The sequence below is a fragment of the Haplochromis burtoni genome, unplaced genomic scaffold (genome assembly GCF_018398535.1).
Source record: "Haplochromis burtoni strain Fernald_Lab_line unplaced genomic scaffold, NCSU_Asbu1 Contig_122, whole genome shotgun sequence".
Lineage (NCBI taxonomy): Eukaryota > Metazoa > Chordata > Actinopteri > Cichliformes > Cichlidae > Haplochromis > Haplochromis burtoni.
The window spans coordinates 515,886-532,553 of record NW_024582483.1 but is presented as its reverse complement, the minus strand read 5'-3'; the positions used below and the strand labels follow the sequence as shown (position 1 = coordinate 532,553).

The 16,668-nt window shown below is 42.2% G+C and overlaps 2 protein-coding genes across 4 annotated transcripts in view; both read left to right on the top strand.

Annotated features, from left to right (window-relative positions):
- The window catches only part of sdk1b (sidekick cell adhesion molecule 1b), a 277,817-nt gene extending 273,974 nt beyond the window's left edge, over positions 1-3,843 (top strand). For both annotated transcript variants that reach the window (XM_005929299.3, XM_005929297.3), the window contains one exon: positions 2,048-3,843. In XM_005929299.3, coding sequence (XP_005929361.1) covers positions 2,048-2,353 — 306 coding nt within the window. In that variant the 3' untranslated portion in view covers positions 2,354-3,843. The remainder of the gene's footprint in view (positions 1-2,047) is intronic.
- A 2,101-nt stretch (positions 3,844-5,944) lies between these two features.
- LOC102290420 (zinc finger protein 585A) lies at positions 5,945-15,063 on the top strand. 2 transcript variants are annotated; one of them, XM_005929296.3, is made up of 2 exons: positions 5,945-6,276; positions 10,453-15,063. In XM_005929296.3, the coding sequence occupies exon 2, from the start codon at positions 10,574-10,576 to the stop codon at positions 13,622-13,624; it is 3,051 nt and encodes a 1,016-aa protein (XP_005929358.1). In that variant the 5' UTR covers positions 5,945-6,276; positions 10,453-10,573; the 3' UTR covers positions 13,625-15,063. The 2 variants fall into 2 exon arrangements, with proteins under 2 accessions (XP_005929358.1, XP_042079797.1); XM_042223863.1 differs by lacking the exon at positions 5,945-6,276 and adding an exon at positions 9,315-9,333.
- Positions 15,064-16,668: the final 1,605 nt, after the last annotated feature.

Sequence of the window (16,668 nt, the reverse complement as noted above, 5' to 3'; positions counted from 1 at the left end):
CATTTTCTTCATATATGTTTGCTGTTTGTTAATCGCTTTGACATCTTGATTTTTCCATATCATGACTCTATATTGTACAAAAGTTTTCACAGACTGCATAGAGGGCTGTTAAAAACTACGTTTATCCTCACTGCTTCCATCAAAACTAAATGCATAATCAATTTGACCTGATTAACTGTAAGTGTGAGCACCTCTGTAAAACCAGGTGTTTGCAGTTTGCTGGTCTAGAGCATTCAGGTGTTCACTTCCCAGGAGTGGACATGCCAGGAAATTTGCCCAAGCTCAGATTATGCAATGCTCAGAGAAACTGCAAAAAATCCATGAGCTACATGTTAAATGGTCATGACAGTACAATTAGAAAAAATACTGAACGAGTATGCTTTGTTTGGAGGGGTTACCACAAGGATGTCTCCAAAACAAACATGGCAGCGTGGTTTAGGTTTGCAAAGTTGCATCTAAGCAAAGAAACAAGACTTCTGGAACAATGTCCTCTGGACAGACGACACCACAGTGGATATGTTTGGCCATGATGCACTGCACCATGTTTGGTGGAGACCAAACGGAGCACATTAGTACAAACAACTCATACCAACTGTCAAGCACGGTAGCAGAGAGGTGATCCTTTGGGCTTTCTTCAGCCACAGGACCTGGGCACCTTGCTTGAGTCCACCATGAACTCCTCTCGATACTAAATAATTCTGGAGTCAAATGTGAGGCCATCTGTCTGAAAGCTAAAGCTTGGTCATGTAACGGGACAGTGATCCCAAACACAGCAGCAAATCTACAGAATGACTGAACAAGAAAATGATCAAGGAGTTGCAAAGCTCCAGTCAAAGTCTTGATATCAACCTGATTGAAATGCTGTGGTGGGACCTAAAGAGAGCTTTGCATAAATGAATTCCTGCAATGTTGTAAAGAAGAGTAGGCCAAAAGTCCTCCACAACAATGCCAGAGATGATAAAGTCAGGAAAAACACCTTTAGTAGTAGTAATTGAAGTTATTGCTCCTCAGGTGTTTCTACAAGCTTCTACATCCTTAGTTTTCCAGGATGGCACTGAGTCTTTTTCATAAGTCTGTAGGTCTACATTAAACAACATCTTCTGCATGTCTGTTCGCACTGAAAGAGCAATGCCTCCTGTGTTGTTCTGTTAAAGGACAGAGGGCATCATTTTGTGTACAGACTATAAACTGTCTGGTTCAAGCCTGAACTGAACTACACTAATTTCCTGTTTCATCTTTGCTTTCGTCAGTGTGTGTGTAGTCTGTTTACATTTACATCTGTGAACATTAGCTTGTTTAAGAAAATTCATTTCCTCCCTGCCACTCCTTATCAGCTCCATCCCTGTAATGGTTTGTAAAAATCTACACGGTTAAAAGAAGGGCAGCTCTTCTGTGTGTCTGATTGAGGAAGTGTTACACACTATGCTAATGTTTTTACCCCTCGTGAATGCGATAACTCGAGAACAAGGCAAGGCGTAGGAGGCTAAGGTGTAGCACTGGCGGTTGCCAGTTAAAATAAGAAGAAAGAATGATAGTGAGAATCAGTGAGCTCTCCAGACTTCTGCCTCCAAAGCAGATTGATCAGGCTGAATTAGCCAAAGGGCTCGGTAACGTGCCATCCAAGAAGAAGAGCCTGTGCTCTCAGCGTCCTCGGGTCAAGTCCAGCCTTTTCTGTTGAGTCCTAAGTGTCGGCTATCAAATTACAAAACACTGGCATCTATTAGAGCCCATCTCAACAAGGAAGTGCAGCAATTTTACACATCAAAACATTAATAGGTCTTTAGAGGTACAAAAAAAACTTTAGGGGGAAAACAACCTGCTGCTCGTCACGTCTGCTTGAGGCCAGGGACTGGAAGGGAAATGAAATGCTACTAGCGTACCACTCCAGAATCTCGGAGTTGCATTGTGGGTAATTCCAATGACAGGTTATGACAAGAGAAAAAAACTCTATTCCTCTGGTTCTGCATCATTTAACTGAAAGGCTGTGTGTCTGTCTGTGTCTCCCTAAAAAACTTCCACCTCTAACTTTGTTTGGGTTTGTATCCAGCTGACAGACAGCGACTACGAGGACGAGCAGCCGAAGCACTCCTTCGTTAACCACTACATGAGCGACCCCACCTACTACAACTCCTGGAAGCGGCAGCCCAAGGGGCTTAAAGGCATCGGCACGTCTTTTGGCTATGAGGAGTGCGCCACCGCAGATACAGAACCCTACTACCAGACCGTGGTCACCCAGCACAGCACAGGGGGCGCGTACACACCCACAGGGCAGCCGGCGCACACGCACGTTAATCCCAACACCAACCCGCCAGGGTCACGCACGCCTGTGACGGGATTCTCCTCATTCGTTTGACTCTAGAGACAAAATCCGCACAAGATACTATTCACACATGTACACATGTATTGAAGGAAAGGAGAGCGCCGGCGTGCGTTTGGACTAAAGGAGACAGAGGACGAGGTGAGGAGACGTGGGACGGACTGGTGTTGAATCACCCCTTCATGCCCGAAGGACTAAACTTAAACTTCTCACTCGCCTTCTCCCCCCGTTCACGCAGGCCCCAAGTTGACGGGGGTGTGTGTGTGTGCAGCTCTTTTACGCCTCTGTGTCACTGTGCTCACAAACACACATTCACCACCTGATATTCCTGCCTATTCCAGAGACGCTCCGCCGAGAGTGATGACTAGATTAGTCACTATGTGTTATTGTCAAAGAGAGAATTCAACCTCAAGCTGATGGATCCTGGGATTTCAGCACAAAGATTATCCTCTGTTTTCTGTATTTTACACATAAGTGCACAAGAACGCACACACTCACACTCTCTCTGATGCACCATTTCAGTATCTCCCACTGGGAGAGAGAAGCTTCAAGGTTGAGGAGAGTTGTTAAGAGACGGCACAGAACGGAGCAGCTTTGGTTCACAGGCTGGTTCACGTACACAAACTCGGAGCTGTCAGCTTTAAAAGACCACCACAGAAGAAGAAAACAATCGATAATCACAGTTGTTTTTTTTGTTTTTTAACTTGAAAAGGATGGAGAGTGAGCGTGGCAGGGCTTCTTTGGCATTCAGCATCCATAATAAGGGTGCTGAGTGCTTTCTGAGAACAGTGTGGACTAAATGGAAACCATGTTTTTTTTTACCGTCTACTGCCTGTTATCAGTGCTCCCAAGCCATAATACTTGCACTGAGTTGACCCCTTCCCTGCTTTCTCCACCCTCCACACACACACTTCATATCTGTTCTGTTCGAGGTTACATTTTTAAATAAAATGAATTTCACTGTGAGACGTGTGCGTACGAGCATGCGTGTGAGTTGCTAATTTCAGAAGCTTGTTCATCCGTCCGTGTAGTTCACTGCTGAGCAAAGTGTGCCACTGTGCGTATGTTTGTATATTTTGTGAGATGGATTTTGTACAGGGAGACTCTACTTTCTACTGCGTGTGCTCTTGTATGTAGTCTGGCCATGTTTGTGCGAGTCAAAGTAAACGGCACTGGAGAACATTCACGTACACTTACTGACAAGAGAGAGGAGAAGACGTTTACTAGTGTAAGACACAGTGACTGACAGAGAGTGGAACAAGTGCCCGGGATGTTTAAGAGGTTTCTCCTCCTTCAGACTGAGTATGGTTGAACTTCATGAAGCCCCACCATCACCTCAAGGAGCAGCAATCCAGACCACACATGTACTTTGTACTTTTCTTCAAGTGCAAATAAAATTTCTCTGTAAGGTTTTTGCTCATCATGTATACTTTAAAGGTTCCTCACCCGCCCCACCGGCCAACAGCCTCGCCTCACCCTGTCACGCCTGAGCCCCATACAGTGTGTGAATAAATGGTCATTGTTTACCCGTGTGTCTGTGTGGTCCATTGTGTTGCAACAGTGTCTCCTTGCATCATTGTCTTCATTGCGTAAACAGATTTAAGGCGGTGCTTTCACATGTAGCATGTTCAGAGGAATGAATAGTGCTTTGCTTGTGGGGATTTTATTAAAATGGTAAAAGAAGGAAAGGGGGGTGCCAAAGCTTTTTTTTTTTCTTTCTTTTTTTATTTAAAGATTTATTCAGTGTTGTGAAGTGCCTTTTTGCAAAGTGCATTCATTATAGTCGTGCTGCGCTCTTTTCAAATCTGCAGTATAAGGTGGTTAAAGCCACGCATTAAAAACCTTAAGGTAGAAGTCCAAAAAGGTAATTTTAATATATCAAAATACATGTTCTTCAGAAAATTGTCTTATTTTTGAAAAAAAAAAACAAGTACAACCCTTGGAAATTGTTCAGTTACATTGAAAAAGCCAACAATCAGTGGTAGAAAAAGTAGTCAGTTCCCCGCATTTATCACACCTTTAAAGCCTTGAAATTACAGTCAGAGGCTCAGATTAGATGTCAGCGCTGAGACGCTGCTTTCAGGATCTGCTGTGTAAACCTGGACGTCAGGAAAAGCCTTTGCTGCAGAGAAAGAATTGTGTGAATGTAGTGTTCAATGTAAATAAAACCTTAACGATTTGTGCATGTCAGAAGCTTTAATTTTATTCCCAACCGCACTTAGCAAACATATCATATATTTAAACTAAAAAACAAAAAACAGTCTGGTTTTGGGGGGACCACAGCAGTAAGAAGACATTTAGGGCAAGCCAAAGCAGCAGAAAGTCATATCCACTGTGAGTAAGGGTGGTGGAAATGCTCCGGTTACTTCACTCCCTCGGGGACTGTGCAGCTTGCAGTAACTGATCTAACTTTAAATTCTGTAACACACTGAGTGTTTGAAGATATGTTAGTCTTCTCTGAAAGCTGAAAATGTACTGCACATGGACCTTTCAACGGGATAACAATCTTAAAAGTACAGCAGCTTTAAAAGTTGTTTGATCATTACCAAGACACTGACAAGTTTAGTATGCTTTTATGAGAAATCCTGAAAACTCTTCATCTACAAGGAAAAGTTATGTGGTCAAATGCAATCGGAGTGGGTGAAACATAAGTATAAAATGGAAATCCTCACATACCTGGTGTTTTGTTTTGTTTTTTGTCCTGTTTCTCATCATCCCCAATCGGATAGGGTAAAGCAGGGAGAGTTTTTCCTTCCCACAGTCGTCAAGTGCTTGCTCAAAGGCGGTCATCTGATTGTTAGTTTTCTCTATATTATCATAGGATCTCTATCTTACATTATAAAGTGCCTTGAAGAACTGCTGTTGTGATTATACACATAATATATAAATTAAGTTTAATTTAATTGAATAACAGCTGCAACACAGTGAATCTGCAATTTTTGGTTTATTTGCAAATTAAAAGTCGGTTCAACCAATAAAAGGCTTTGGCATGCATTTGTTTCTGATGCTTCTGTCTCTTCCCAAATGCAGAAGTATACTTAAAATATTGTTCAACCTTCAGCAGTAACACTGTTTGGATCCTGTGTCCCCAAAGTGTGCGTGCAGCAATAATGAGACGAAGAAAAACACACACAAAGCACAGAAATCCTTCAAACAGGAGAGAAACCGTTTGAGTAAGAGTGCGGCACACTGTAAACTTTTTTTTAAAGTCTCATTAAAAGTCTGTAACACTGGTTTGAGCAGCTCACGGTGCATTTATTCCCCACAGGTACTTCACAACACACCACCACCGATTGTGCTGCCATGTTTTTGTTTCAATCCCAGACAGCAGGTGAATACTTTAATAAATAACGTTAATTAGTTAAAGCATTCGTTAACACTGATGGAAATCTTCAGACCGTAAAGAATCAGAAGAAATGAGGTGAAACGAGATTTCATTAAACTTGCTTCCCTGTTTCCCTTCTGCCTTTGATGCATCCGGAAAAATGTGCAACACCTTACAGAGACACTGAGACACGTTATTGTTTTAATGGGATACACTTTAAGTGGTCAACAAATTGTTAATCGTTAATTAAGTATTGAATATAAAAACACCTCTTTGGTCTTAGTAGAAGAAAGCAGCTGTTTCCGCTAAAGTTAAGGCTAAGGGTCGCGGATTATACGCCCCTCCAGCCAGCTGAGGGCGCTGTGGGGCGCTGACACAGACCACCGTGAGAGGGGAGGCAGTGTCCGGAAGAAGCTCTGCTAACATGGCGGTTATGTTTTTCACTCCATGCTTTGGTTGTGAGCATAGCGTTTAGATGTAATGAGTGTTTTAAAGTGCGCGGCTGCAGAGAGGAGCATGCTGCCGGGATGCTGACGGCCGCGGCTCGGAGCTGAGTCTGCGGTCCCTCCCCCCGCCGTCTCTGCGTCCGTCCGTCCGTCTGTCCGTGCCGTGACTTGTGACCCAGTTTGGTTTGGTGAGTTTTCGCGTCCTCCTCCTCCTCCTTCATGCTTCCTTCAGTGCTTCCTCTTTTCTCTGTGGCTATAAAATCTTCTCTTCCCTTTGACGCTGTGGAGGAGGGACGTTAAAAACCGTTAGCGCGTGCACCGTGTTGCTGGTCGCAGGGCCGCGCCGCAGTCACTCACTCTGAGGGGGCCAGAGTCACCATCATACTGGTATAACCTACTGCGATTATTTCGCAGGGAGGTGATCAGTTTGATTCTGATGTGCGTGGAAAAGACAAAATGTCCAGCTTATTTTTATAATTAAGCACTTGAAGTTTTTCCACTGAAGGAGGCAGAAAAGTTGGTTTAAAGAGAGGGTGGCCATAATGGACAAGGAGCTGAAACAATAATTTTTTGGAAGACGGCAACTTGTCTTTAAACACTCACTAACCACCAAGCAGCATTAATTTCTTTGACCAGTAATTCTGGCTGTTTGATTGGTCCAGCATGTACAGTGCCTCTCACGGTATGGTAGCTGGGATACCTCCAGTCCCCCACGACCCTAACCACTGTGAGGATTCATAGATGGGCTTTCATCAACTAACACACCAAGATAAAAATATTCCAGAGATCCAATCAGAACCAATTAAGTTTTGTAGAAAGGCGGGAGGAGTTTGGAAGGCATCCAGTCAGAAGTAGTCTCCTTGTGCAGCGAGGTTAGACGTACACGTTTAACCTCGCTGCCCGGTTTCTCATGAACACATGACAAAACGTCAGCACTTGAGAGGACCAGGAGACCAGAATGAAACATTTCACATTTGATATCAGGAAAAATAAGACTTTTTGTAAACCGTGTGGAGCAACTCTCACCACAGACTTTTCCAATAAACAATAAACTTTAGATTTATTCTACTAAAGCTGAAAGAATTCAGATCCCTAAATTATGAATAAGACTCAAAGAAGATTTTAGTCAAAAGATTATGACCAAAACTAAATCAAAATTGGCTGTCACAATTAACGATGGTACCAAGCAGTAATTAAACGATACAGGGTTTGTCAGACTGTATGAGGAGTGATTGTCTGCAGAGGACACCTTGTGCCCTACTACTAAAACTTAACATGTTTCAAAAGATGTCACTTTGGAACAAGAAGTCATTTGCTCGTCAGCAGCTGGTAATTGTTTACAGACAGGTTGGCGTGTTCCAAAGTACAGGCAACCAAATCAATCACAAGGCAGTTTTCAGTGCAGCACCATATTTCCATTTTTGACCAATTTCACATGTCCACTATTCATTTGCCAGCTGACCATTCTCCAGGTCTGTGCAATTCGGGTAAACAGGCAACTTCACTGCAACTGCAAGGCAAGGCAAGGCAAGTTTATTTGTATAGCACAATTCAACAACAAGGTGATTCAAAGTGCTTTACAGAGACATTAGAAACAAGAACAAATAAAAAGCATGATTTAAAATTGATTAAAACAAGCAAACTAACTAACTAATTAACAAACAAACAAACAAACAAACAAACAACAGTATATAAAATCAAAACAGATAAAATCAGAACAGTAGATAAAATCAGTAGTTAAATGTAAGTTTTGAAATTTAAGCTTAAAAGTGTGGATTTGGTGCTTTATTCAAATGCAGCTGAGAACAGGTGAGTCTTCAACCTGGATTTAAATAAACTGAGTGTTTCAGCTGATCTGAGGCTTTCTGGGAGTTTGTTCCAGATATAAGGAGCATAAAAGCTGAATGCAGCAATTGACATCTAGCAGCCTCTCACCACGGCTTACCATAAAAATATGGCCCGTTTGAATCCCTGATGAAGCTGTTTTGTGCAAATTGGACAGTGGCAGGTATCGCAGCGCTGGTTATAATCTCTCTGTCTTAACACAGCCTTTCTACTTTAGGATCTGCATGTGCTCAAATAAAAAGGGGAGTTTCACAGAAACTCAATCAGCTAAGCACTGCCTAGTCCACTCAGAAAACATAGAAGCCACTTTTACTTTTTGCAAGGTGGAAGTGAGAGTAATATAACCTAGTTTAAAGGTAGTTACACTATTTGAGGAAGTGTTCCAGCAGTGTTAAAAAAAATAGTAGAAGCAAATATAAAAACATTGATTTTTTTTTTTGTAAATTCCCCAGACAATGCAATGTGAAGTTTGCATTACAGCTGGGCTTCATCCTGTGGTGTTAGTAAGGTGAAGCTTAACAAGCTGCACATTAGCGCTGGGCCATATTATACCGTTCACGGTAATACCGGTATAATGTTAGGCAACGATAGGAAAATGAATTATCGCGATAGAACATGAGTAAAACGCTCATGCGCAGTGCCTTTGTTTTCATACGCACATGGCCGATTGTTGAGTGAAACAGATGAACCAGAATTGGTTTGTAAAAATGGTGCAACTTCCGTGATGTGGAACTGGTTTGGTGTTTGTCCGTCAGATACACCACAAAGCGTATTTGTCGGACTAAGATGCTCTTAAATCTGGGAGTAATCCGGGTCCTAAACTCCGTATACTTCAGGTCAAATGAACACTGCAGCATCACTGAGAGTTAAAAACTGTCTAAATTCTTTCATCTTTAATAAAACGATCAGCATTGCTGCTTAACCAGGTGTAACTATGAAGTTTAACTTCCAGGCATCCATGAAAACAAAATTTATTACATTTAACGGAGTTAGAAGTTAGCAGGAAGCTAGCGGAAGTTAGCTCGCTAGTTTCGCTAGTTACCTAAGCATGATATAGCATGTTCTGACTGAGAGATTTCTGAAAAAATTCAAACGTACAGCTCTGCTATCACTTCCAACATAAATGAAGACAGGAAACTAAACAGCAGTGACGTTTGTAGGGTTACTGAAGTTGGGCTAGCTGGTATATAATGATGTGCTACGTGATCGCTAGCGACACAGCTATGTTAGCATAACATAAACAGTGAAGCTGGAGGACGAACACTAACACTTTTCCACTTATAAAAGTTAACGTGAAGGTTCCTCATGGTTAGAGACAAATGCAATCGCATGGCAGGATGCTGTAAACGGACCAAACTTCAGTCAGGAGAACAACTGAGATAATCCATCCACAATACGAGGTTAGTCATTAATATACTGCAACAACATGGGAATAGAGCAGCTGCCAGAGAATTCAACATTAATGAATCAATGGTACAGAAGTGGAGGAAGCAAGAAGAATGAGTTTAATAAAGTTTGATTTATCTGACTGCTTTGTTTCGCTTAATGTGCCTTATAATCCCGTGCACCTTATGGTCCGAAAAATACGTACTGCACACTGCAGTTTAATGTTGCAAAGCACCTCTTTTTAACTTCAGTGGATATTATACATGGTTATGCTCAGGATATGTCAGCCCATTTCTACTGGAAATGCCTTTTGGTTAAACTTTCAGCAAGGAATTTGCATTTGCACTGTTACATTTTTATAAAGCTTTAATGTACATAAAAACCAGCTTCTTGTTTAAGTGAAAATAAATGGAAGGTTGTCTTTTTGCGCTAGTAATGTTGTGGAGTTGTATTTTGTCTCGCATCAATTATATCGTCAGTTATATCGTTATCGCAAATTTTCAAATATATATCGTGATAAATATTTTTGGCCTTATCGCCCTGCTCTACTGCACATATAAAACATGTAAAGCAAATACAAATAAGATCAATGAAAATGTGGCATTTTCAGCTGATTTGAAACTGAAATTCTGAACAGCCAGTTCAACCAGTTTATGAGAAATGCAAAATTCAGCATGGTGATCTAGCCAAGTAAAATGAGAGCCGTCTGCATAACACAGAAAACTCTGACTACAGGCTCAACATACCTTGCTAACACATTCATCCCACCGACCAATAATACAACTTAATTCAGTCACAGAGAACCATCCAACTATTATTCTCAAGAATCGCTGCCACTCCTACGTTATTGGTGAGAGTGTAGTGAAACTTGCACACAGTGATGATCTAATTAGTCTTCGCCCAAATCATGCTTAAGGTTAAGGTCAGAGTTACAACAAGTAAAGCTATTTTCCTTTATTAACATAAATGAACTCAAAATGAATAATAACCTCAATGAATGTATGAGTTATTATTAGACTGTGGTATTAAGCTGCTGTAATTATAGTGAGGCGTGTATTTTAGTGAAATAATCTGCATGTGGAGAAACTACGCCTGAAGCTAATTTGTGTTTGTATATTTTACTGTTTTCCTAGATGAGCTCGGATGGCAGGAACACAGAGTTCACAGAGTGACATCTTAGAGTGAGTGAAGTCTTACTGGACTGGGAGAAGGAAAAAAATTAGCCCCTGTGAGCAAACTTCATAAAACCTAACAATGAGTGAAGTATCTGTGAAGGTAGATGAGGATGTGATAAAACAGGACCCTGCTTTGGAGCCCCTCGCAGAGCCACTGCTGATAATCCTGTCCCCACCTCCACCTTTCTTGCCTGTCCACAGTGAGCCAGCCTTGCTTTGGTCTAAATGGCTCAAAGCGTTCGAACACTATGTCGAAGCACTCAGTGAAAAAGAGCTGGTCGACTCCAGTAAGTGTCTGCTCTTACAGAACTGCCTTGGCCCGGAGGGGCAGCGTATCTTCACAACACTGATCCAAAATGACACCACCTACGCAGCAGCCATATCAACACTGACAGCTTACTTCAGCTCTGATCACACCACTCAGATGCACCGCCTTAAATTCCACCAAAGGGCTCAGATGCCTGGAGAGACTGTAGATCAGTTTGTGTCTGCTTTAGAAGAGCTGCTCAGGCCTTGCAGTTATGGACACTTGAAGGATGAACTCCTCTTGAATCAGCTGATTGAGAAAACAAGCTACCCACAGCTCAGAGAAAGGCTTCTGAATGGGAGAGAAAGTCTGACTTTGACCACAGCGTTAGTTATTGGTAAAGAAGTGGAAACCTTGCTAAATGGATCTCAGCTGTTTGATATTCATGAAGTCAGCGTGGATATTGGAGATGACTTAGAACCACCGGTTCAAAGAAAAGCTAAAAGAGGAAGGCCTCGCCGTGGGGAAAAAAGGTCAAAAACAAACACGCGCTCGACTAAAACTCAGTCACTCAAACCCAAAGGTAACTGCTACAGCAATGATAAGCTCTGTAATAATGACAATGATGCAGAGTCTCAGACTACTAGTGAGACCAATCTGACTTGCGATAATGAAAATGGAGCCTCATCTTCATCTTTACACAAGCTGAACAAGCACAGGTGCAACAAAACTAGTGATGGTTTTGAGGATGACGACAACACCAATGATGAGGACTTTGATCCGTTTTCAACTAAACCAAAAGGTCCCTACTGTCCCATCTGCCCCGATCGCCGCTTCAGAGACGCTCACAAGCTTGCCAGACACATGAGGACTCACACAAAGGAGAAACCGTTCAACTGCCCTGTCTGCTCTATGAGCTTCAGCCAGTCGTACCACATGACCCGACACCTGAGGAACCAGCACGGTGCAGGACAGCATGTCTGCACTGCCTGTGGGATAACTTTAGAGAGCTTTGCAGAGTTGAAAAGTCACAAGAGGAAGCACAAGTCAGATGTTCTGTCATATCCAGAATGTCGTGAAAAATTATCCAACAGCGATGTGTTTTCTAGTCATGTCGAGTCAGACAGCAAAAGTTTCTCTACCCACACAGAGGGACAAAGTTCTCAGCAAATCGAGAGAGTCGAAGTGAAGATTGAAGAAATAACAAGTGACGATCCAGCTTTCGGTAACAGGGATTTTCAGGATACGGGATCCAACGCGAATGTTTTGATGAAAGAAGGACATTCCGATGAAGCACCATCTCAAGATGAAGGGAGACCGAAAGAAAACCCCACCGCCACTGCGAAAACAAAAGGCCATTTCTGTCCCATCTGCATAAACAGACGCTTCAGAGGGCCAAACAAACTCATGAGACACATGAGGACACACACAAAGGAGAAACCCTTCAGCTGTCCTGTCTGCGCCATGACTTTTAGCCAGTCCTACCACATGACCCGACATGTGAGGAACCAGCACAATCTGGGCAAATACATCTGCTCTAAATGTGGCAAAAGTTTCAGTAGCTGGCTCGATATGAGAGCGCACAAGAAAACCCACGCAGTCGAAGGCCTGACTTGCCTCGCATGCGATAAACAGTTCAAGGAGAAGGCTGCGCTTGCGAGTCACCTTAAATTACACAAGAAGGTCGCGTCGGGTCCTCGAAGCCTCATCTGCGGCGACTGCGGCAAAGAATTCCGCCGAATGTATCACTTGAAACGGCACATAGTGACTCATAGGAAAGCATCGAATGGGGAGTGTTTCACGTGCCCTGATTGTCAGACAGACTTTGCCTTTGTGGAAGACCTCAACAAACACCTGGAGGTACATGTGAAAGAAAACAAGGGGACCTGCCCAAAGTGTAATGAAACCTTTGGTAGTCTTGAAGAACTGGAGGTACACATGGCGGTGCATCAGAAGTCTTATTCCTGCAGCACGTGTGGAAAGAAGTTCAAAGTTGAGTATGCTCTGAAGAAGCACGAGCAAAGTCATGGAAGCGAACAGTATTACTGTTCACTGTGCCGCAAACACTTCCTCAAGCTTTCCCACTATAAGAGGCACTTAATGGTCCATAACAGGCGCGAATCTAAATGTCCACACTGCGACACCGTCTTTCTGCAGTTAACCGCTTTGAAGTATCACCTGCGGACTCATACTGAAGAAAGACCGTACCAGTGCACCTGTTGTATTGAAACCTTTGAGGAGAGGGAAGATCTAGAGCAGCACTGCCTCAAACACAGGAAATTCAAGAAGGAGAGGCCCTACTCCTGCACTCGGTGCGATTTTGCTTTCTCCACCCTGATGGAGCTGACGGAACACATGAGTTCACACGAGGGAGAGCAGCCGCAGACCTGCTCCGTCTGCGGGAGGACGTTCCTGAACAAGAATAAGCTGGAGAAACACCTGACGATCCACACAGGGGAGAGACCTCACCTCTGCTCCATCTGTGGGAACGGCTTCCCATCCGCAGCGAGCCTCAAGCTACATGTGCACATCCACACAGGAGAAAAACCTTACCAGTGTTCCCAGTGCAGTAAGAGTTTCAGGTCGTCCAGCGGGTTGCGCCTACACAGCAGACAGCACATGGAGGTTCGGCCCAGTTACGAGTGTCCCCAGTGCGGTAGAACTTACGGCCGCATGACAGAGCTGAAGATGCACCAGCGCTACCACACGGGAGATAAACCGTATGCGTGCACCTGCTGCAGCAAACGCTTTATTAGCAAAGACAAACTAAATGTTCACATGAGGATACACACAGGGGAGAGACCGTACTCCTGCCCCCACTGTGCACAGACTTTTACACAGACCGGGGACAGAAACAGACACATCAGTAAATTCCACCCCTAAGTGCAGTGAAAGGAAAACAACAAAGGCTTGGTGGTTACTTTGAAATGACCGTACCAGTGGTTTTGCATGTTTGTTGGAGTTTGATGCCTTACTAATATTTGAGGAAGAATACAAAACCAAAATGTATTACAAGCATAACTAAGGCAAATTTAGGCTGACATGAACATAAAAAATGAGGTAACATAATTGGTTTGGATTATGAACAACACTAACAGATCAGTTTCTGGCAGTCCCAGTAAAGACTTGTTAGTGCTTAACTGGAGGTTTTTGTGAAGCCAAACTTCACAAATGGGCAAAGTATAAATACAGCAGATATTGTGAAAGACATCATTTTTTATGAGCTTTTCAGAAGAATCAAGATTAATGCCTTTTTGGTCATATTAATGATTTATGAGCCCATGCCAGGATTTCCACTACTCACATGTCACTTTAAACACAGCCTTCCAGTATGATTTTTGTCCCCACCTCTTGCATGCAGAGATTTCTCTGAATTCTGACTCTGACTTTTAATGATCTTCTTGAGTTAGCCCACTCAACCCCTCACTTCTTTACTTCTGACATTACAGTGAGGGTGAAAACTGATGTTGAGTCACAGATGAAAAGCCAGTCACAGAGCTGCTGTTCATCTGTCTTAATTGTTTTCTGTGAGAGAGAATAACCTGTTTAATGTGTTTGTTTGTTTTTTCTTGTGTCTTGCAAACCTACTCAAAAATGACTATCATAACCTAAAAACATAGCACTTTATAACTTTCTTATAGCACATATACTGAGCCAAAATGCGACGCCTATTGGAGACAAAAGACAAATTACAGAAAAGCAGCAAAAAAGAAGAAAACTCCCACTTCTAAAAATGCTCATTTCTTTACTACTGAAAAAACTTTTTCAGGATTTGTGTTTTCTCGTTAGATTGTTCTGAAAAGTTCATGAATGTGCTGCTTTTTGCTTCCAAACTTTGCTTAATGGGGAAAAGCATGCAGAACCACAGTACTGGTGTCACAAATGGTTTCTGTGTGTACAGTAAGATGCCTGACAGTTTGTCTCTGCTGTTTTCTGCAAGTTTCACAGCTGGACTGAAGAAGTCGTATCATTACTCTTGAAATACAAAAGCTCTGCATGACAGTTTATTCTTTGAGGCTCACGGCTCTCCCTCGTGTGCCTGATTTATCCCCCTTGTGAAGCACTTTTGTAAAGCACCCTGGTCTTACAGACTGTCACACTCGTGACCAGCATGTAAATCTTTGGCCTTCGACACACACATCTGCAGACACATACTGAACGCTCAGACACCAAAATGTTTCAGCGATCGCGATTCAGCATTTTTATCTGTATGTGTGGGCATATCTTACACGTCTGATTCTTTTTGCTTCTCTGAAAGTGAGCATTTTGTAACTGTGTTTGGAAAAGTGTCCTAAGAATAAAACGTATTCACTTCACCAGTACCTGTTGTGAGACCGTGAAACCACATCAGATGTGTACAAAGGAATGAACATCGTTCCATGTTTCATCTGTTAGTTACTCAAACTCGCTTCAGATGTCAAGTCCTGTGACACAAAATAGTTCTCTCTCAAGGGGGAGGGAGTATGTGACTGGTTCTTTTTGTTAGCAGTTAAGAATTCACAGTTTTCAAGATATTTTCTAATTTTGTTTTGATGGTAAATGCCAATAACAGGCTGCAGCTGATTTAGTTTTGGTGAAATTCGGGTCAGGTCACAACAAATGTGAAAAACTTTGTTACCCACAATCTTTAATGGATTAGTTTTAAACTTTACAACAATATACTAGGCGTTGGGGAACATGAGTACCCAGGTTTGCTATATCAAAACTATATTGAGTAATCTATGATATGAAAGGACATGGCGAGAGCTATACAACACGCTTTTTACTTTTTCAGTATGACCACACAGTGGTCCAAGTGGTACCAATAAAATGGAATAAAATATCAGAGTTTTAGTAAAGACGTTGCCTTTCAGGTGGGTGTTGTGCTCTCTGAGTGCTCTTCGTTTTTGATGCTGCTCACGAGAATGAAGCAGCAGCACTGTGTCAGACTTTGCTGCTGTCGTGTTGTAAAGAGCAGTGATGGCAACAGGCATATTATTGTTTTCAGGTGTGTACGCGAGCAGAAAACAGAACAAAGGAGGGGGTCTTCTACCCAGCCCGGTCTGCTATTTTACAAAAAAAAAAAGACTCCTCTTCATCAAAGCTTCTGCAGGCCCGACTGCCCTGATAGCTTTTGAAAATCATCTACATTTCGGGCAGCTTGAAAACAGACTATTGTGTGGCAGTATATTTCTGTGGAGGGAAAAAATAAAACTGTGTGTGTTACATGTGCCATGTACCAATTCTTGGTTAATTTCTTGCAGTAAATCTTCCATATTTAATTAATTTAATAGGATGAAGTTTTTGTTTTGGGGAGTTTTTCTTGTTTCTTGTGGAGGGCTGATCTTTTGTGGAAGGTAAAAAAGTACATACAGCTTGCATTTGTTGGCATAAAACGAAAGCAAGGAAGAAAGACGAGACCAAATGAAGATTTATGATGACATAAAGGAAATGAGTTAATAAAATTGTCAGAAGTAGTCAGGAAACAGCCAGGTTAACATAAGGAAAAAACAAAACACAGTCACTGAGACTAAAATATGATATATTGATTTTAATCAGACCTCTGTCTATATGTGTTTGCAAAACAACCTCTGAATGCAAAGTGTAAATCACCTGACATGAAATAACATATTACACTACAGTTGCCGAGATATGCTCCTAGAAGGGATACACGTCTGAAGATTTCCACACATCACACGTGGGGGAAGCACAAGTGTTAGTTACCTTTTTCACCATGCAATTCTCACAGTGTGAACAGTAGTTACATAGATCGAATTTTATTGATGTAGATTAAAAAAGGACTTTCACGTATTAATGTGGTACTTGTATGTTGAATGCATTAAGCATGTTAAACTATTTTAGTGAAATAAAAGGCCAGTAATTCTTTTTAATTTTTTAAGGCAGGATGGAAAAAAAATATAAACTGAAAAAAGTAAAAACGAAAGCAG

Coding starts and splice junctions, on each gene's coding strand:
- LOC102290420 (XM_005929296.3), top strand. CDS start 10,574: ATGAGTGAAGTATCTGTGAAGGTAGATGAGGATGTGATAAAACAGGAC.